The 20,823-nt window shown below is 42.5% G+C and overlaps 1 protein-coding gene across 2 annotated transcripts; it reads right to left on the reverse strand.

Moving 5' to 3' along the window:
* Window positions 1-1,542: 1,542 nt before the first annotated feature.
* Window positions 1,543-20,163, reverse strand: GAPDHS (glyceraldehyde-3-phosphate dehydrogenase, spermatogenic). Of its 2 annotated transcripts, none has more exons than XM_007429450.3 (11): window positions 19,936-20,163; window positions 13,433-13,615; window positions 11,956-12,052; window positions 11,334-11,440; window positions 10,105-10,195; window positions 9,728-9,846; window positions 8,072-8,153; window positions 6,925-7,076; window positions 6,171-6,333; window positions 3,820-3,917; window positions 1,543-1,952 (listed from the first exon to the last, which is right to left on the reverse strand). In XM_007429450.3, exons 2-11 carry the CDS (start codon window positions 13,459-13,461, stop codon window positions 1,877-1,879), a joined length of 1,014 nt encoding a protein of 337 aa, XP_007429512.1. In that variant the 5' UTR covers window positions 13,462-13,615; window positions 19,936-20,163; the 3' UTR covers window positions 1,543-1,876. The 2 variants fall into 2 exon arrangements, with proteins under 2 accessions (XP_007429512.1, XP_025023220.1); XM_025167452.2 differs by lacking the exon at window positions 19,936-20,163 and adding an exon at window positions 15,390-15,612.
* Window positions 20,164-20,823: the final 660 nt, after the last annotated feature.

The raw sequence follows: 20,823 nt of genomic DNA on the forward strand, positions 1-20,823 counted from the left end.
GGAGACCTTGCAGGACCAGAGGCCTCGGGTTAGGATTGTTGCTGTTCTTGACTGCAATTTTAGTCATGCTGTCATTTTTAGAAGGGTTTACTTGTATTCTTGGTTTTGTTTCGTTAACCTAAGCCGGTGGGAATAGCAATATTTGGTGGTCTGGAAATGAAATAAATCAATACTTCTCCCTGGAGCCTTTTTGAAACAAATCAAGCTGCACTTTGGAGCCTCCTCACTCACATCTGACGTTGAAAAATTGCTTGTAAGTAATGTGTGTGGGTGACCCCAGCCCATTACTTTATGGCTCAATCTCTTATGTAAAACCAGAAAAAGCCTTACTTCAGTAACAAGATTAAGTATGTCATGCAAACACTGCCAATATTTTGGAAGGCAGCTTCCAAAATTCTAGTTCAGTTCTTTGCGCCAAGGAAGACCATTTATTATTCTTTCCAACATCCAAAAAGTGTTTTTGATTTCTATTGCTTCTTGTTTTTCTCTCTCACCATTTCAAGGAAAATTTTTTAAAAAGTATAGAGAATGTTGTGATTGATGAAAACTCAGAGACCAGATTTCTCCAACTGGAATGCTTGCTGGCTGTGGGTAATGAGAAGTGTTTTCCAGAGATTCAGGGATGCATTTATTCCAGAAAGGCATTTTGGACTGGTAAATGGCTTAAACGCATAAATACATTGAGTATTTCCAATCTCCTGCTCCTTAACAATAGTTAAGGCAACACCCTTCTCTTCCTATAATAGACCAAAGTTGTGTGTGTGGTAGAATTAGCCCACGGTCCAGGAAGCCAGTACACCACAGATAAGATCAACAAAACCTGAAAACATATTACCGTTAGCAATAAGGCAAATCTAGAAGCCAAGTTCCCATTCTCTTAAGTAAAATAGCTTGGCATTCTTACAGTATTAAGCAAGTTTTGAAGAAGCTTGGAGTTTAGAAGTCTCCTCTCAAGTGTCTTGCAGAACTTGATGGCGTGAAAACAATGCTGGGAGCTACATCTCAGTAACATCTGGACTAAATTATCTCTAGGGTCCCTTTTGATTCCTACTGTAAAGACATACTGATTGGAAGAGACTTTCTCCATCAGACACTTGCCATTATACTTTGAGTATATAAAGTATACATTATGCTTTGAGTAAACAGTGTTTTTCTTTAAAAAAATTTGAATGATCACTGCTGTACCTCCAAACAGTTCTTTCTTCTGCATGCACTGAATGATTCCATTCAGAAAAATGACCTATTACGGTCGGGAGAAATCCATTCCACACCACCAAAAAGAATGACTAAGAAGGAGGCATTTGCTTAGCCTTTCTAACCCATTTGGACCTCCAATAAGTTCAAAATATCAATTACTATAGTCACTGTGTGTTTGCATAACGCACGTGAATTTTTCTTACAAGAAAAATCATCCACGAATATAAATCAAAGAACAACAAAAGTTCCCAGAGAAGTGGCATTTTTCAATGCTCAAACACACAAAGCACAATCATCTGGCACGATCGAGAGCAAGAATTCCAAATCCCTGAGATATTAGGATCACGTGGATACAATCAAGGTCACGTTAACTCCAGTGGTTTTTATTTCAACACTTGCAAGATCTTGAAGACGCTACAGCCACACAAACCAATGCATAACCCCGGAGGCTAGACTCCTTCTCCAGGGAGGAATTTGGTGCAATTTGTCTTCACTATATAAGCTGCTGTGGAAAGCAGGATTCACGCTCATGGATACACACACACACGTACACACAAAGCTTTACAGTAAGACACAAAGTGCAGTGTTCGGGATTCTGTGGTTGAAGCAAAGAACCTATTGAGTAAAAGTGGTTGAGGCCCTCTATTGAATAGCCTGGAATGCAATGTGGTTTCGGGGTTCACATCTCCTCCTTGCTGTACATGTGCTTCAGGAGATCTGCTACACGGCAGCTGTACCCATATTCATTATCATACCTGCCAAAACAAAGAACCAAAAAAAACCCATAAGCAAATATTTATATCCAAGGATGACAATGTACACAAGTCAAAAGGTTGGAGCAGCTTCAACATACATGTTCTTCTGAAGTTATTCCATACTTTGGTTTTCCAACTCCTCTAAATCCAGACTCTGGAACAATGTTTGATTAAGGAAAAATACATTAACTCTAATCAATAGTTGTAATTTGTTGTGGGTCAACTTTAGCCATGCCTTGTTTAGCAACTACCTCATTTAAGCGACCATTCGTAAATACGATGGTAATCTTAACAAAATCAATTGTTGACCAATGTGCACATTTAAGATCAAATTTCAGGCACCTGACAACAAAAACCTTCATTGTGAAAAGAATTAAGGTCTGGTCAGATTCAGGCAGCAGCTGTGAGAAGGGGAGAGGGTTCTAATCAACTAATTAAGGTCACAGAGCTGAGCTTGTTAACTTGTGGTGCTGCTGCATAGAAAAGCACCTCAGGAAGAGATACCTTGTTTAAGCAATCTCTCTGCCCTGTGAGGGGGTAAAAAAAAGGGAAAAAAACAGATCAGGCACAAGACACTGTACAGAAAACTATCTGAATGCGACAGCAGCAACCAGTGATCTTTGCAGCATCTCTCAGTCATGTGTTCGCTTAGCAACCATTTTGCTTCCAGTTTAAGGAATGGACTGCTGTTGCTAAACGAGGAGAGGGTGTAGTCTGGCATGGTGTCAAAACCAAGACTATTGGCTAACTTAGAAGCAAGCAGACATTAGCTCTCTTATGAAACAAACTTAGATGCAGTATCAGCCACGAAGATGAACTGCTCCTGCAGCACCATGCACTCTCTTTGTCATTTGCATGGTAGAAAGGAACTTTGTTTTGAAAAGAGAAGGGCTGGGAAAGGATTCTCCCACCACAATCCACACAGAGTGGATCCAGTCTGGATTGGCCTCTCACGGATTTTCTTGTGTTTTTTACAGTAGTCAGTGATGGGCTTGGGGTTTTTTTGGCTTGCTTGCAAATAATAGTAATAAAACATATACCAATAACAATGTGCCAAGCAGCAATGTCCTAGGCAAAACATGCAGGGATCTCTGGCTTTGGCCAAGGTGAATGGGATGTGGGATGATCAGCAGGTTAGTCTCTAAGCTCTGGTTAATGCTAAGCGGAGCTTAATGTACTTTGTGGATTGGGAAAACATCCCAGTTTTAAATGAGGAAAAATGCCCAGGTGTTATCTTCCATATTGCAGTTTAATATATCTCCAGTATTGGAACAGTGGCATTAGCTGATAACATTATTCTGCAAGTGATGGTCTGGTGTTTTGACAGTCTCAAGGCATCTAACTATATCCTTCTTGGTCAGAAATTTTCCATGTGGGATCAGCTTTCAAGGAAAGCAACACAGATGGGCAATTCTCCTTGTGGAAAAGGATCATGAGATAATGCGGTGAGATAATGAGGTGCGGTGTGCCCCCTCCCTCATGGCCTTCAGGAAAGAGATCAAATCCTGGCTCTGCCCGAAGGCCTGGGGGCCAGAGGGGGGCCTGCACCTGTGGAGATGGCTGGTGGGGTGAGGGGTTGTCCCCCCCCCCAGCATCTTACAGGTTTTTTAGGGCCAAATTATAGGAGGTTTTTTTATATATGGTTTTTTAACTATTTATAGATTATGTCCATGTCTGGAGAGTCCTGTGTTTTTTCTTTTTTTTTATTATTGTGAGCCGCCCAGAGTCACCCATTGGGGGAGATGGGTGGCATACAAATTTGAAAATAAATTTTAAAAAAAATAAAAAATGCCCTGGCCGTATTTCCTCTGTGAAAGCTGTAATCTTGGAAGCTTGATTAGGAAGCGAAACCGAGGGTTCAACTTACCAGGAGATGAGCTTCACAAAGTTATCATTGAGGGAGATTCCTGCTCCAGCATCAAAAATAGAGGAACGACTGTCGCCAATGAAATCAGTAGAAACAACCTGCAAACCAACAAGGGTAAGTTACGGTATACGAAGATGATGGAAGGAGATTCTGCAACAGACAGCAAACCAGCATCCTGGGCTGAAGCTGGAGAATTTTGAGTCTCAAACACTTGCAAAGGGATCAAAACAGCTTCATAATCTGTTGGTGACTGGGAGCCTCTTACGGGCTTTTTGTCCAAGAATGAAAAAGATGAATTTGTGACTTGTGGTTTTGATGATTAGACAGGCTAGATGACAGAAAGAAGAGTAATATGATGTAACTTTAGAGACAGAGGTTAAAATACCTTTGTACTGATAAGTGCTGTGAAGAATATCGGAAGCCACTTTATATCTTTCTTTTTTAACTTTTTTTCTTTCCTTACACTTTTTGCTTTTTCTTTGATTTCTTTCTTTTTTCTTCTTCGTTCTTACTTTATATTAGTTTGTGTTAGTTTTTGTCTTGTTTAACAGCTTTAATAAAATTATATATAATTTATATATTATATAATTATATTAAAAAAAGAAACAGCTGTACACTTGAAAGGAAGTGCTTTGTAACCATAGAGTAAGAGGTTAATTTACATTTATACTTATAACTGCTGTAAAAAAAAATCAGAAGTTACTTCTTTATATTTTCTTTTTCTTTTTTTCTGCACTTTTGTCTTTGTCTTTTCTTTTTCTTTCTTAATATTAGCTTGTTAGTTTTTATTTTTCTTGTTTAAAATCCTAATAAAGTTATTTCAAAATGGAGTGTTTCAAATTCAAACCATTTTGCATACCTCTATAAATACCAAGGGATTAAGCTGTCTGGCCAAGGGGTTCACCATTTTGTACAGGCACATCAGAAAACAGAACATGTCCTTTATCGAAAACCCTGTCTGGCTAACATTGCACTTTAATTGTTAAAAACTGCAGTTGGCCCATAGGTTTTATTTATTTATTTAGCAGACTTGTCCCCGCCCATCTCCCCCCAATGGGGACTCTGGGCAGTTTACAACAATTAAAACAAATACATAATTAATCAATGTGTGGTTCCTCCACACATCCTCCTGTGCCTGAAAGACATCTCATTAACCATTCTTTAAGGACGTGTCCTCATGACATAACTTCGTCTCATCCCCAGCCCATAGCTGAGGCTGCCTAACCATATTTATCTGATCCAAGGTTAAAACAGTGTTTTCCAACTTCTCCCCACACAGCTTTGCTATATTCACAATCTGTGACACTTCAGCAGCGTGCAGTCCTTGGTGCTCTCTGAGCTCGGCTGTTGGCTTGCAGACATTTCATTACCCAACTAGGTAACATCATCAGTGAGAGGGAGTGTGGGGTTTCCTGTCTGTTTATATACAGGAGCTTGCCCTGCCAGTTTTGGTGGGGGTGTGGTGTCCTCCTTGAGCTACAGATGTTGTCCTCTATTGGGACTATGGTGGTGACACAGAAGGGGCCCGGATCTGCCCAGCTCTTACTGGTTTTTTCAGCAGCAGCAGACACAGCCCCTCTCCTTTGAACACTGGGCAAGGCCGTTAAGGCTTGAGCAGCAGGGGAGACAAGGCACAGGGCATCTGACGTGAGCTCCTTGTCTATATGGGTAGATAAATGCCCTGACAGACAGCAGAACAGCACAGGCTGAAGCAGGAAAATCCATCCACTAGCATCTGTCAGCAGGAAACACACACATACAACCCCTCTTTAGAGACAGTACAAGAGAAACAGCAAGCAAGAGAGCAAGATAGAGTGGCAGGGAGGAAAATGAGTGACCAGAACAAAAGTACATCAGGTGACAGAGCAAGAAAGATCCAGTAAGATGAGAGAGAGGATAACCCATGGATAGTCTGCTGGATGGGCAAGGGCCGGAGTGCCTGAACCACTGGGTGAACAGCGACTTCCTGGTAGAGCAAGAAAGGCAGAAACCTCCACCCACTCCACAGATCAACTTCTGACACATGACTAAACCCCCTTGCTCATCTGTCAAAACTTACCTTCCTTCCTTGGCCCCAGCCCACATCAGCAACTGGTGGATATTTCTTCCCAACAGCAAGAAATCCACCCGTCACTTTCCCAAGTATGTCCCCTATTACAGCTGTCAGGCCTCTACTCGCCAACACCGTGACAAAGGCAGGCAACGATCAACTGCTGCACAGAGCACGCTACGCCAGCATACTCTGACATAGCCTTGGATCACACCTGCTGACTGTATCCTTAAGCTAGCTCACCTTAAAATATCCCTCCATTTCCACAGCGTGCCAATGGAAACGTAAATGGCATGCTCACCTCATCTTCTGTATATCCCAGGATCCCTTGCATGGGTCCTTTGGCTGCCTTCTTCATGGCTTCTTTGATCTGAGCATAGGTGGCTGGCCTAGACAGGCGGCAAGTCAGGTCAACAACAGACACATCACACACTGGCACACGAAATGCCATGCCAGTCAGCTTCCTGTCGGAGGGAGAGTTGGTCATTAAGAGGAGAAAGAAACAGTCCCCATGGCAGTCTAGATTTGAAATGTCTTCTTGCCCTCCCCCAACACAAAGAGTAAGGGTAAGAACTGACCATTTGGCATCTAAAACTAAGATCCCAGCTAACTATTCCCAACTGTAATAAGTACAGTGTGGCAGAATCTGCGCTGTTTTGTTTTCTCTGCTTTTTAAATGGTTTTATTGACATTTCCTTAATGACATCATCATCACTGCCATGATCCACACTGGGGTAGATCAATCAACCTCAACAGCAATATATATAGCAAAGTGAATATATAGCAAGTACATGTTTTACGCTAGCTCTCATTCTTCAAAGCAAGCATGGCTCATGATCAAGGATTATGGGATAAGTCATTTCAAACATCTGGTTGCCTGAGAAGCAATTGTTCTCCGAATGAAATCCTGGGCAGTTCTATGGTTTCCACTCTACCTCATGATCACAAATCAGTAATTAGAAATAGATCCTTGTTTGTCAGATGATCAAATCTTTGGATTGGCCCAAACGCACAGGCGAAGCCCCCCTTTCGAAAGAGAAAATTGTTCTCCATACCCATTCAGTTCGGGAATGACCTTGCCCACGGCTTTGGCAGCCCCGGTAGAAGCTGGAATGATGTTCTGGTGAGCACCCCTCCCATCACGCCATGCCTTGGCAGAAGGTCCATCCACTGTTTTCTGAGTGGCAGTGTAAGCATGAACAGTGGTCTGCAGACCAGAAATGTCAGTTGGTATAAGAACAGACGTACAAGGCATTTTAAACAGCAGATTTGATCTAACAAGCCACTTAGGTTTCCTAAAAGGATTACTTCTGTATGAAAAATGGAACTGATACATAATATTTTATGGCGCATTGGCAATCATTCGGAAATACGATTTTATCTTAACTGGCGTACAAATGCTGAAGACAGAGCTGCGTGCAAAACCTAGTGGAGGGGGGTTAATCTCTCCTAGCAAATCCAAAAAAATCAATTAAAGCTAGCAGAAGTGATCTACAAATGACATTGCTATAAGCAAATAAAGTAAAAGTTGGCTGTTAGCCAACCGTAGCCAGAATTTTACTCCCCAATAACTTGATTAGGAAGCCTGGTATTTAAGGACTGAAGGACAGCTATAACTATATAACTTGGAAAATTAGAAATGCTGCAATTTATTGTTATTTGTGGGACTAATTAAAACACACACACCCATCTCCTGAGGAGCTCCATTATTCCCAGGCCTTCATATCTATAGGAGACACAGGAATGGGAGTATCTTGATTTTATCAGGAGAAAACATGTTCTTTAAGGAATGAAGAAAGTCATTTTTTTGATCCTGGATTTTTCTTTTTTGGGGCCAAATTGCTTTTACAGCTCTGTAGACTGCATATATCCTTAACTGCAGGGAGTCCATATGACTTTTTGGGGGTGGGGGGGGAATGCCTTTAAATCTGTATTGACTCCTGGCAATTGCTTGGACAAGTCCCTGCAGTTTTCTTAGCAAGATTTTGGAAGTGGTTTGCCCTTGCCTCCTTCCTAGGAATGGAAGAGAGTGACTGGCCCAAGATCACCCAGCTGGCTTTGTGCCTAAGGCCACATAGTCTCCCAGTTTCTAGCCTGGTGCTTTAACCACTACACCAAAGCGGCTCTCCCATGTGGATCTGGCAATATAAAAATTTCATAAATCAATAAATGAATAAGGAAGGAATTTGACATAGCTCTCACCATCAGGCCCTCCACAATGCCAAAGTTGTCATGGATGACCTTGGCCAAAGGTGCCAGACAGTTAGTGGTGCAGGAAGCATTGCTGGAAAGCAAGAGTTACACATGACCCTGATTTTTTTTGTTTGTTTGTTCAGCACCCAACCAACCTGCACATTAAATTACATCTCAGTACAAATCTATATTCTTAGGCTCTCCTAAGTTTTTAGCTCCACCTCCAAATATAGGAAAGATGAACCCAAGACTACCGTCTTTCTAATGACTCATGCCAAGACAGCATTGCTTATAGGACTTTGGGGAAAGGTCGAAAAGGTGCCACAAGCTTTGATTATTAGGTGATAAAGCAGACCCAATCTTTCCTAGCAGTTGGGGTTTGCCCAGTAGGTTGGGCCATAAACTAACCCAACAGAATGAAATTGCGAAGAAATCTTAATCAACTAAGCTTCTTAAATAGTGTGAATAAAGCCACTAAGACTTGCCTTCTCTGTCATAGTGCCTGCCCTATGGAACAGCCTCCCCCCTAAGATTCAGATGGCCCCAATCTTTTTGGCCTTCCAGAAGATGGTTAAAACCTGGCTTTTTCCCCAGGCTTCAGGGCCAGGATATTAGGGGAGCCCAAAATGCACAAATCTGTTTTTGTGAAATTGCTATGTAGTACCTTGGTTTTCTTTTTTGTACTGGATTATTATCATTGCTTAGAGGGAAGAAGGGGTTGCACTGTTTTTGCATAGACTGTTCACTGCCCACTGGGCAGCTGTAGAGATTTTCTAAATGAATAAATAAGACCCGGCTGGTCTTCCATAAGACCTGGCTCTTTTTCCAGGCATGCAGTCAGGAAGTAGTTGAGCTTGGGAGATGCATGAATTTGTTGTGGATAGAAAAGCAAAGAATGCCAACTGAGGGTAGATCTATGTTTACGTGTTTTCATTGTTTCTTGCTATTTGTTAATTATGTTAATGTCTTCATTGTGTTAGCTGCCCAGAGTTGCTTTGCAAAATGGGTAGATAAATTTAATGGAGGAGGAGGAGGAGGAGTTGAAGTTTTTGTTTGTAACTGGCCTGGTTAAATGTATGAAAACAGTCAGTATGTGTCAGCCTTACCACATAGACCAGACAGGAAATACAACCAGATGAGCTAATTCTACTTTACTGTAAACTACATTTACAGAATCTTGCAAGTCTGAAAGTACATCTCTCTCCCCCTCTCCCATCTCTTTTACAGCCCAAAAAACTAGGGAAGATCCCTTCTGAGCTTCTTGCCCTGCCCACTAATCCCACTACAGGCTACGCTGCCTCTTATCTGACTGTTCCCTAGGCAGCATCTCTTCGTCCTGTCTCTCAAGACTTTTCTCACATACCGTTACATCATGCCACATACTGCTGAAGAAAAGTCCTGGATGGATTCCAGCTTAGCTCTGATGTCCTGAGCAATTTAACCATTTAGGAATACGTTTTGAATCTATTGTATTTCCATCACCAGCACTTTGTCCTCCCATTATATCCTATCAGATATTAGCTCCTCTGCCTCCAGGCACATGTGCTTAACTTCCCTTCAACTGAAAAGTCTGCAGAAGTGGACCTTTGAAAGAGCATCACAGCCCAGTGCTTCTCTACCTGTCAGCCCAAAAACCTTTCTCCACTTGGCCAAGATCAGTCTTACCTCACAATGTTCATGCTAGATGGATCATACTTCTCATGATTGACTCCCATAACAAACATGGGTGCATCAGGCGATGGGGCAGTCACCACCACTCGCTTGGCTCCTCCATGGAGATGAGACTGTGAAAAGTGACAGATTTCAGGCCATCAGTTATGAAGCATCAGATTCTGCCTGCCCACAGGCAATAGGACAAACAGCCTGCACCAGGGAGTAACTAGAAGATTGCATGCTCTGTTCCAGTACAGCAGAAATCTGTGCTGGCCTGTTATAAAAACCAAGCATCTAAGTGAAATCTCCCCAAATCCAGCAAAATATCATGAAAGGGAATGATGCTGGTTCTCATATCTCAGAGAAGGGACCTACCTCAAGATACTTACCGTAGCTTTGTCAACACTGAGGAAGACTCCGGTGGATTCTACTACGTACAAGGCACCTGCATCCCCCCAAGGAATCTCATTTGGTTTCATACTGTGAAATATAAGAGGGCAAACCTTTTATTCCCCACCTGGACTTCTGCTCAAGCAGGAACTACTTCAAGGGGCTCTAGGGTTGAGCAAGGTAGTTGGATGAATGTGTCATGTAGCCCATTCTCCTCTCGGGCCTTTAGAACACATAACATCCCTGATATTCACATGCACTTTCTTGCTTAACATGTGAAACTCCCACCAAATGTTTACCCTTCTGCAGTAGCTCCCGAACCAGATTCACATATTGTGAGAAGCAACTGCTTGTTTAATAAATGATAACTGGCTAAGTTCACCCATGCTGAATCCAGACAAGCAAACCAGCTTCATTATAGCTCATAATCTATATTAAGATAGTAAGGAGATTGTATAAATGGAAGAGAATTGATAACATAGGACTTCCCTTCCCCAAAGAGCAAAAAACAGTGGTTTTACTCTAATGTCACTAGTAATCCTGTTTGCGTCCACACTTATCAGCCCCCAGAAAGACATCAGAAAACCAAGAACATTGCAGTAACTCCATCTCCAGAGTCACATTCGAGAGAGGGGTGGCTATATAAATTTAATAAATAAATGGTTTTTCATTTTATTTTTCTTACATACACATATACCCCCAGAGGCCACACTAGTGCGAACGCTATCAAACAAGTCTCATACACACTTCTGGTCAGGTGAGTATTTACACAGCCCCAATGAAAAATCTCAATTTCTTTAAATAGACACCTCGTAAGGGTAGATAAGAGAGCCAGTTTAGTGCAGCGGTTAAGGCATCAGTCTAGAAACGAGACAGTGAGTTCTAGTCCCACCTTAGGCATGAAAACCAGCTGGGTGACCTTAAGCCAGTCACTCTTTCTCAGCCCTAGGAAGCAGGCAATGGCAAACTACTTCTGAAAAACTTTGCCAAGAAAACTGTGGGGGCTAGTCCAGGCAGTTGCCAGGAGTCAACAATGATTTGAAGGCACCCACACACACACACACAAAAAAGATAGGTTTATTATCATAATTTTCTTTCTAAACTGCCCAACTACCAAAGTTCTCTGGGCAGACTACACTACTGAGAACATTAAAATGCTAAAACATTGTAAATCAGTAAAACAATGAAATGGAATGAATGCATTGTGCTGCCTCTTATCCCCACTTACCATTGGAATACTGAGATTTTTGAACCATTCACTACCAGCTTGCCACCATCCGCCATGACCTCTCCCTTGAAGCGCCCATGAGTAGAGTCATATTTGAACATGTAGACCTGAGGAGGAAGGAAGCTAAAGCCGTATCAGGCCAGGAGAACTGGAATTGTGTCACCTGCCTAGCTTGACAGATGTCTATAAAGAGACAGCACAGCGATGGTGCCAATTCCCATTCCTCTATGCATCTGATAGCTGTGCAGTGACGCTGTGTTTTCAAAGGGTTAGGCAATTACCCAATCCATATAAGCAAAGATCAGCGCATTCCTGTTTCCTACAAATAACTAAGCATCAGATTAATTTTTGTGTTGGAAGAGTCCTGATCTCTGCTTACTTGTTGGAGTCCCAGCTCTCTCCCATTCCACCATATTTCACAGAACAAGATGCAGTTTCTGTTTGCAAACAAATTGGAAAATCGAGCAACTGTAGCAGCTGGGCTACATGTAGAAAGCACCTTCTTACCAGAGTTTCAATGAACTCTGACACTTCCCATATCAGCCCTTCCTTTTCTGCCCCATAAGGGAAGTGAACTAATTTCTACCAGAAGTGTGGTGTAGTCACATAAGAAAACCATTACCATGTAGTTCAGATCAATGTAAGGGTCATTGACAGCCACAACCTTGATCCCCTTCTCCACGCAGGCCCGAAGGACCAAGCGCCCAATCCGTCCAAATCTGCAGGAGCAAAGAAGCCCATTCATTAGAGCCCATCCCCTCAACCCCTTTGGTACAATTAATGTGAGCAGAAGGGATTACTCAAAGAGACTTCCTCTAGCGGCTTTGACATCTCCTTTGCTTTTCCCACCAAGATTCACAGCTACTGCCAGAACATGGAGCACTGACAACTAAGGTCAAAAGTGAGCTGAAAGCCCACAGGTAGTAACCTCTCAAGAACTCTGAAACAATCAACTCTGAATTCAGAGGCAAAGTGTCCCAGTTCACTCCTCCTACACCTCCACCCATCTCACACTAATAACCTCATTCCTTCAATCTAAACTAGAATTAAGTTACACTATGTGTAACATCACAAGAGTCCTCAATCCACAGTTTTAATAGTTCCAATCAGAGATCTTCAAACGGCATTCCAGCCAGCGCTAGGATACCTTGGAAACTTCTCAAAGCATCCCTCCATGAGGAAAACCAATAACCATCAACACAAACATATTCCCCTTGGCATAGGGGAATACAGGAACTACTGTGGAATGTATTTTCACCTTACAGAGAATGACCTGGGCCCAGAATGCACAGACCAGGAGCAAGTAGAAGATTCATTCTCATAATCCACTATCAGTTCTAAAGGATCATCAAGAGTTTAGGATTGTAAGCTGATTAGCAGCAGTAATTGAAAACCATCCTCCCTCGCACGAATCAGAATCCTTATTTGTATAGAATAGTCATTCCAAAGACTGCTTAAGTAATACAGTGGGAAACTAGCTGTGTCTCCAAAGCAGTTATGCTTGGTGGACTTCATCTCTCACTTTTAAAAAAAGTAAAGTTGGGTCCCACGGACATGACCTCTGTCCATCTCTATTTTCAAACTGGCTTCAGGTAGACAAGACAGCAAGAAGATTCTCAGATACTGGAAGGTTTGGAAATCAGGGGCTTGCTTCTCTGTTCCATGTTGTACTTCCACCTAAGTTCAGTGCAAGTTTCTACCTTAACATAAACAATCACACAGTGCAACCTGCAAGTGCTGGTTGCAGAATCACTTTGGAATTAAACCAGCATGTTTCAGTCAACCACAAAGGCTTTGTTGGTTCGTTTTAAAGCCTTTCTCCCCATGAACATTTATGTTGCAAAAGGCCAGGAAAAAAAAATAGCCATTTTATTTTCTATCATTAGGAGGACATTTTCAATAAGAAACTAGAGCACCGTTTCCCAACCACGGCAACTTTAAGATGTGTGAACTTCAACTCCCAGAATCCCCCAGCAACATCTTAAAGTTGCCGTGGTTGGGAAACACTGAACTAGGAGTTCCTTTGAAGATGCTTCCTTATATATTTCGCCGCCTTGCAAATACATAAACCTCAGCTCGGCACTGAAGAAAATGCTTACCCATTGATTCCGACAGCAAACTCAGCCATACGTTTTTTAGGTGGCGGAGGCGGTGGAGGGGGTGGAGGTGGAGCTTCTGGTTCTGGCTCTGGGGTGGGTGGCTGGGGCTCTGGCTCTGGCTCTGGCTCAGGTTGCACTGGCTCAGGAGAGATCTTTGGTGGAGACCCTTCACTGATCTCAAGCCTGAAGGAACATGAAAGCAATAAGTGCGCTAACATGGGCAAACATCATTAAAAGAGCAAATGTAGTCCACAGATTTAAATTGGTTGACATTTGTGGAGTTCTTCAGGTATAGCCTTGAAGAGTCTCTCTATCTACACACACACACACACACACTAGAAAAGTTCCAAGATGACAATCTGGAGAAAGAGTCTGGAGTATGACACCAACAATGTGTAGCACATCCAAAAAGTATTTAAAAGTCAGGACTTGATGGAGTAGCTCTGAAATAAAGAAGGAAGGGCTTCAAGGTGCTAGATAACTAGAACAAGACTGATTTTCAGGACTTTGAGATGTACTCCATTTTGTTTCTGGGTAGCTGAATCTCAATTATTAGAAAGCTAGTACATTTGCATGTGTAGTTTTCCTAACTCAGTAATTTAAGTCCCCATTAACTTCACTGGAAGGTCCTCCCAGTATATATCATTAAGACACCTGCACTGGAGCAAGATCTTAGATATATTTTTCTCAAAGACTTCCCTGAGCAAAGCACATACTTTTAGCTGTGTCATCCTTCTGAACACTATGTAGTGGGCACTAGAACTATCAGATGCATTCAATTTACATCTCCATCTTGAGAATGAATTTTAACTACAAACTCAAAGCTGAAATATCTAGCTTAATTCCCTTCCTTCTTCGCTACTGCTCTTTTTTCCTAATTTTCTTGCTTGATAAGAGTTCTGAGAACTCAAAAGTTAGCACGCTTACCTTTACTGGGATCAATCAAAATGATTCAACTGTGGATTTGAAATTATTTTTCTCTTGAACCAGTGTGGTTATGGCTAATTCAGATGTTGAAACTGGTTTCTCACATCACTCGAAGCCATCCTTGCATTTGTTTGCATTTGGCTTAATGTGATATATAAACCCAGCCATTAAGGCTTGTAAGCCGTGGTTTCCGATCTACTGTAATGGGTACATTTTACCTACTATCTGCTTCATACTAGAAACTATTACAGATCTTCAAGGATTTGGAGGACTACAATTTGATGAAGGTGTTACTTTAGACTCCAAGAGAGAAGGAATCACAAATCTTATGTCTACTCCATTATACAATCACCACAAGATCCTCAATTGTTTCTATAAATTATTTCAAGGCTAATGAATGTGAGATTTGGTAAGTTGAAACAAACAAGCAAAAATGAATGCCCAGACATTCCTCCTTTATGTAAAGAATATTCAAGATAATCACTTGGGAGGAATAACCACAAGGTTATCGGATGCCTCTGAACAGGAAAAATATCCTCCATATATAGTTGAAACGTGCTAATTTAGTTTCAGCAAGAGCTCACTTTATACAACAGGAAGCCTCTAAATAATTTAGATCAGGCTGGGCAGCCTTCTAAAAGGACATTCTGGAAATGCTCTATCATTTCTGCTCCAAGGCCTACCCTTCACCAATCTTAGTTTGTGAATATACATAGAAGTGATTTCTTTCTGAGTATGTTATTCTACATTGGCAGGCATACTATTAACCTTTAATGAAGTGTTGGATAACATGTGGCTCCCCCAACCCTGCTGGGCTACAATTCCCACCTTCCTCACCACTTGCCAGGTCAGCTGAAGCTGCTAAGATATGTAATTCAGCAACATTTGGAGGGTCACAAGTTCCCCATCCCTGTTTCAGGGCATAAATCAAAAGATCTTACTATTGGTTATATTGACTCCATAACCTTCATGGAGAAGGCAGCAGTTACCTCCAAAGTTCCAACAAAAGTCCTTCAAGAGATTTTCTTACCTGAAAACTTTGACACTAACTGATGTGCTACCTTGCTCCATTTTCGGTGAACTATTGCGTTGATTTCAGATACTGGCTGAACCTATCTACTGCTTCTCTACCTAGAAATACTGAAACAGGATTTCAAGAAAGTTAATTTTCTCAGCTGAACATGCTTTAGCCATTATCAGAAAACACTTTACTCTGTTTCACCATTCACAAATCCTTTCCAAAAGTATTTCCTTCTTTTGCTTGTTATGCTTTGGTTCACAGATTGACAAAAGTAATGTCTTTACACAGCCCCACAGATAGGGTGGAATACTTAGTTCCATCTAACTATCCTAAAATGTGTATCTTCAAAGACTTTCTGTATCTTGCTGAGCTGGAAGTATGAGATAAGGGTCAGCCTCAAGGCAAACTAGTTCCATTGACACCAGTAAACACCCTGGATCAGAATGAAATTACATATTTCAGAATCATCTTCAACTGGATAATAATCCAAGTCTACCCTAAGCAAATACAGAATGTTTTCTACAGCATCTCTGCATAAATTAAAAATACCAGCTAAATAATGCCTTGCAGTGACTCAAAAATATTTAGGATCTACAGACTTTAGAATGGCCATGCAATCTATTTAAATGTTAATATTGCTGCATATTCAGTGCAGAGGCTCTTATAGCAATTAATCTTTTTTTTTTTAATCTACTCTGTGCTGCAGGAGCATATATATAACCCACATGCCTTAAGCTGTTAGAACTTTGGGCCCTGGAGGACATGGTAGAGTACTAGATATAAATAAGTAAGGATCTCAATTCAAGTAATTCTGCAAAAAAAAATATAAACTAAATCCAATCAAAATGTACTGTGTCACTCCTAGCAAGGATCTATTATATCAGGGTTCCCCAACATGGTCAATATCAATCCACAAGGGTCAGTGGGACTATCCAAGGGGTCAATAAACACCTGGGAGTCAAAAGGGGGTCAGTAAATGTCTGGGAGTCAGTAGGAACAGACTGAACCTGGAAGAATGTGGTAACTTACAACTAAAACTCACCAATCTCCAACCAAATATCATTTTTTGACACTCATCAGATTCATCCTTCCCCTTAATGATATCAACCATTTCAGTAAGAAAGGTATGTTAAACCTTCTATTTTAAATATTATCTATTTCTATGAAGTCATTATCTATTATTACTCATAGTATTATTAAAGTAGTATTTATTATTTTCATATAATAAATGTTTGGGGGTCAGTGAACAATCTGAAAGTTCCTGAAGGGATTGATGAGCTGAAGGGTTTGGGTACCCCTGTATTAAATCAAACTAAGTCAGGTAATCAGATTAGAGACACATTTTATCCCAACGAAGACATTCCCTTGAACTTTGTCAAGTGTTTATTTGAAAACACTAATTTTCTTATAGCACATCATACAGAACTTCTTGGCAGCCACAAGAGGAAACAGAAGCCATTTTAATTTCATCCCTGTCAGTTCAATTCCGCAGTACCCCCAAAGACACATTTAAGCCGCTTTACTAAAACACTTCTTTACAGATTCATGGCAGAATCTTTTTGTTTAGAAATCATTTGTGGATTTATAAACCTTTCTGCATAACATTGTACTGTCAAAAAGGAAACTCTGGAATATGCACCTTACATGCAAAGCAAAAAAAAAAAGAAATCTTTCTCCTGAAATACAGCAACAGCTCACAGTTCAGCTGGGAAAACTGTTGCTATAGGAATCAAAAATCAGAGAATATGAGTTTGCAGTTCCAGGATCTTCTTGTATATTTATTTTATTTAACAAACGTATATAAGCTGGTATATTTAGCATCTATCATTATAAACATATTTGGCAATAGCTTGGGATTTTGTGACAGCCACAGAAGATCACCCCAGGCAATATTTATTCCATCATGGACTTAAAATTGACTATATTGTTTCTTCCAATGCTCCAAACCTTCATACATACAATGGAAACATTCCCTTATCATAAAAAATAATGCATTCTCATCTTATTGCAGGCTTTCAGTTGCTGCAGTGCTACTCTGTGGCCAGGAACAGAGCACCAAGCCTACCCAAAAAATCTGTTCAGGAGATATCAGCCCAGTGCAGCCTCTGTACATACAAGCAGTCTGAATGCTTTTTAACTCTCACATCTTGGTTGCAGCAGCAATGACCTTGACAGAGTCACAGAATGACATCAGGTTTCCCTGAATCCCACTCGTATACGATTTGGGCTAAGGCCATTGCTTTCAGTGGTCAGACACACAACTCTAGCTGTAGAGATTCACGTGGCAATTTCTTAATATCTAGATATTGATCCTGCTGACAGCAGCAACCAGAATGTAAATTTTCAATTAGAAAATGGGCTCTCCTGTCTCCTTCTTGCATCCGCCTCCAGCCCTCCGTTTTTGGCTTCTGGTTTCCAGTAAGCACAGACAGGGAGCCCAGCTTACATGCTTCCCTCTGGGGGTCTAGACAAGATAATCCATTCACAGCAGCAATAAGACTTCTATCTCCCTTTCAGAGAAAGGTCAGGCATTTCATCCAGGGATCATCTCTCCCATAAATCCACCTGCTGCAGTCTCCAATGCAGACGAGCCAGCCGGACACCAGCTGCATTTTCCTGTAACACCAAGCTTAATGCAGTTCATTCAGGGCTTAAACCACCCATCGTGGCTTAGCACTGTGTACAAATGAGGCCACTCTGGCTTAATTAAATAGTTACAATTATGATGAAAAAACAATTTTAGCACAATGTTCTGTATGCCTAGATTTAGAACCATCACTCCAGGATTTAAGGGCTTTTTAAAAACTACAGGCAAAATATTTGAGCACAAAGCTGTACAACATAGGAAAGAACAAATTTGTTTTGTGCAAAGTCTCCTTTCCAATGGAGGTGGTAGTTTTATTTGCACTATAACACCATGCAGGAATCTTATTCTTACAATAAACATACAGTAATGCTGCCTAGGATCCTGCCGGCAAATGGAGACAGATTATCCTAAATCTGATTCTTAATGTCACTGAGAAAAGTCACATGAACAGGGCAGACCTGTGCAATCTCAGCTGAATCTGCAAGCAAACAGCATCTTTTTTACTTCTTCCACCACAACAAGATCTGCAGGTGTTAAATGAACCAGCCAAAGTTTATGTACATATAAAGTCACCCAGCACCTTTTCTCACCTATGTGTGGATACATGAGGGTACCTTTACAGCTGAATTTTTATATGTATGGTTTATTTGGAGGAGGGGGCTGAACCAATGTAGCATTCTTCAGCAACTCTTCTCTCTCAAACAGGAGCAGGGAGTGGGGTGAGGGAGCCTGGCAGCTAGGCTTAAATGGGCTAGGGAAAAAAAACCATACACAGGCATCTATTTTGCATTAGATTTCTGCAACCAACAGAAAAAGAAACATTCCCCTCCCCAAGTGAAGGCCAAAGGCTGAAGCTTCCCATCTAACAGCCTTCTAAATCAGGATTATCGATTCTCCTGGCGTTTCTGACGCAGTTGCATTTTTAGAGAGCCACCGCACAGACCCAGAGCGGATGACTCTGCACTCCCATCTTCCCATTCTCGAGCTCTCCTCTAGCAATGTGAGATGCAGCTAATCCTTCCTGCTGCATCTCACAAAGATTGAAAGCTTTGCCAGCTGCTCATAATCCTCAAGCCTATTGCAGGCAGCCTCTCTCTCAAGGACAAGGGCCTCCCTTTTCCTGTCTGCTTCCCAAGCAGCTGCCGTTTTTGCAGCAACCAGCCCCGGGGTCCTCCCAAGCCTCCCACGGTGGTCAGGAATCCCATCCAAGATACTCTCCCATGCCAAACCTAGAAAGCCCCTCCAGACATTGCCAAGAGGCCATCAAAACACCCAAAAGCCTGCACCCCAACCCTCATTTTCCCTGAAGACACTGCAGGAGGAAGACTGCATGCCAAGGAGTTACATCACTCCTCTAATCCCTCAAAATGCTCCACCTTGGGATGCAAACCCATCGCCTTTTCTCACCTGGTAAGTCCACCTCCGCCCCATCCGGCAGTCACCTTCCTCCAACCCACAAACTCTACTCTGCCCTTCCAGATAACCTTTTATGCCTTTCCAAAGTTAACGGGCTTCTTAAGGGACCCTCCTCCATCTCCTACAAACGAGCATACTGGTTGTTGTTGTTCAGTCGTTAAGTCGTGTCCGACTCTTTGTGACTCCATGAACCATATTGCACCAGGCATACTTTCAATTTACTGCCACCCCCCTTTTAGGGCCCATTCCCAGCCTTTGCATTTCCCTTCTTTCCTCTAGCATCTCTGTTCAAGTCACCCCAACCCCCTCTTCGTCTGCACAATCCAGGCTGATTTATATACAGCCCCCAATCCTGCTTGGGGGCCCTCCAATTACTCAACGGCCGCTCCCATCATCCCCCACCAGCTTGAGCCATAACCCCTATGCTCAGGATGGTAGGAGGTGTCCCCCCACACACACTCGTAGAGCAGCAGGGGCATGGAGGGGGAGCTGCTTAGGAGCCCCCTACCTCCCCACAGCCGCCAGCCCCTCGCCTCTTTCCCTCCCGCTCACCTGTCCGCCTCCCCAACCAAGACGAGAGCCTCGATGGCGTCGAACACGGAGAGCAACGGCCGAGAGGCGGCTTATATAGCTACCGCGCCGCTGCTAGGCAACGTCTAAGCCCCCTCCCTCTCCCAGCAGCTGATGCCCGTCTCCCTCAGAGGACACGCCCCCGCTGCCTCCAAGCGCGCTCCTGCGGGGCCCTCAAGGAGCCGCAATGCGCGTGCGCGGAAGGACCACTGGCGCTCGGCCTGTCTCTTGGCGCGTGGCCGCCAGGCGGTGGTACCTAGAGCATCCACAACGGCCGCTTTGGCCGCCCCGGTGCGCGTGCGCAGTGCTCGGATGCGGCTGTAGGCACCTGCCGCGGCTCAAGGCTGCGCAAAGGATGCTGGGCCTTGTGGTTTTTTATTTTTATTTTTTGTGCCCTTTTGCCATTATGCATTGTTAGAACTTTTTCGCTTATGATGAGGCGCCTGCTAAAGGTGGGGGACTACAGTTCCCATCGTCACCTGCCCAACTGTGTTGGCTGGGGTGATCAGAATCGAGAAAGGCTGGAGAAAATCAGGTGTTTTGTATTACCACCCATCTGTGTGGGAATCTGCTTAGTTGAGCAGAAGAAAGCAAAGAGAGAGAGAGAGAGAGAGATCCAGGCACAGGTTGAAATCTGATGAGACTGGATTGAGGAGGGGTGGGGGTGCAAGGAACTAAGTTTTGGGTGCTTAATTTGGAGGCTAGATTTGTAGTTCTGATTTCCCCAATGCCAGGTCAACAACAGTTTGAAAGACAACAGCAATTTTTAAATAAGCACCAAAATAACTCACTCTAAATGTGTATTCTATTAGCTTGTTTTCTCCATCCAGTTTGCCCTTTTCTCTTCCTTTCTTTCTTTCCTTTCCTTTC

Source organism: Python bivittatus, unplaced genomic scaffold, assembly GCF_059951505.1.
Source record: "Python bivittatus isolate LINGU-HERP-01145 unplaced genomic scaffold, Pbiv_v1 ctg000310_np1212, whole genome shotgun sequence".
NCBI lineage: Eukaryota > Metazoa > Chordata > Lepidosauria > Squamata > Pythonidae > Python > Python bivittatus.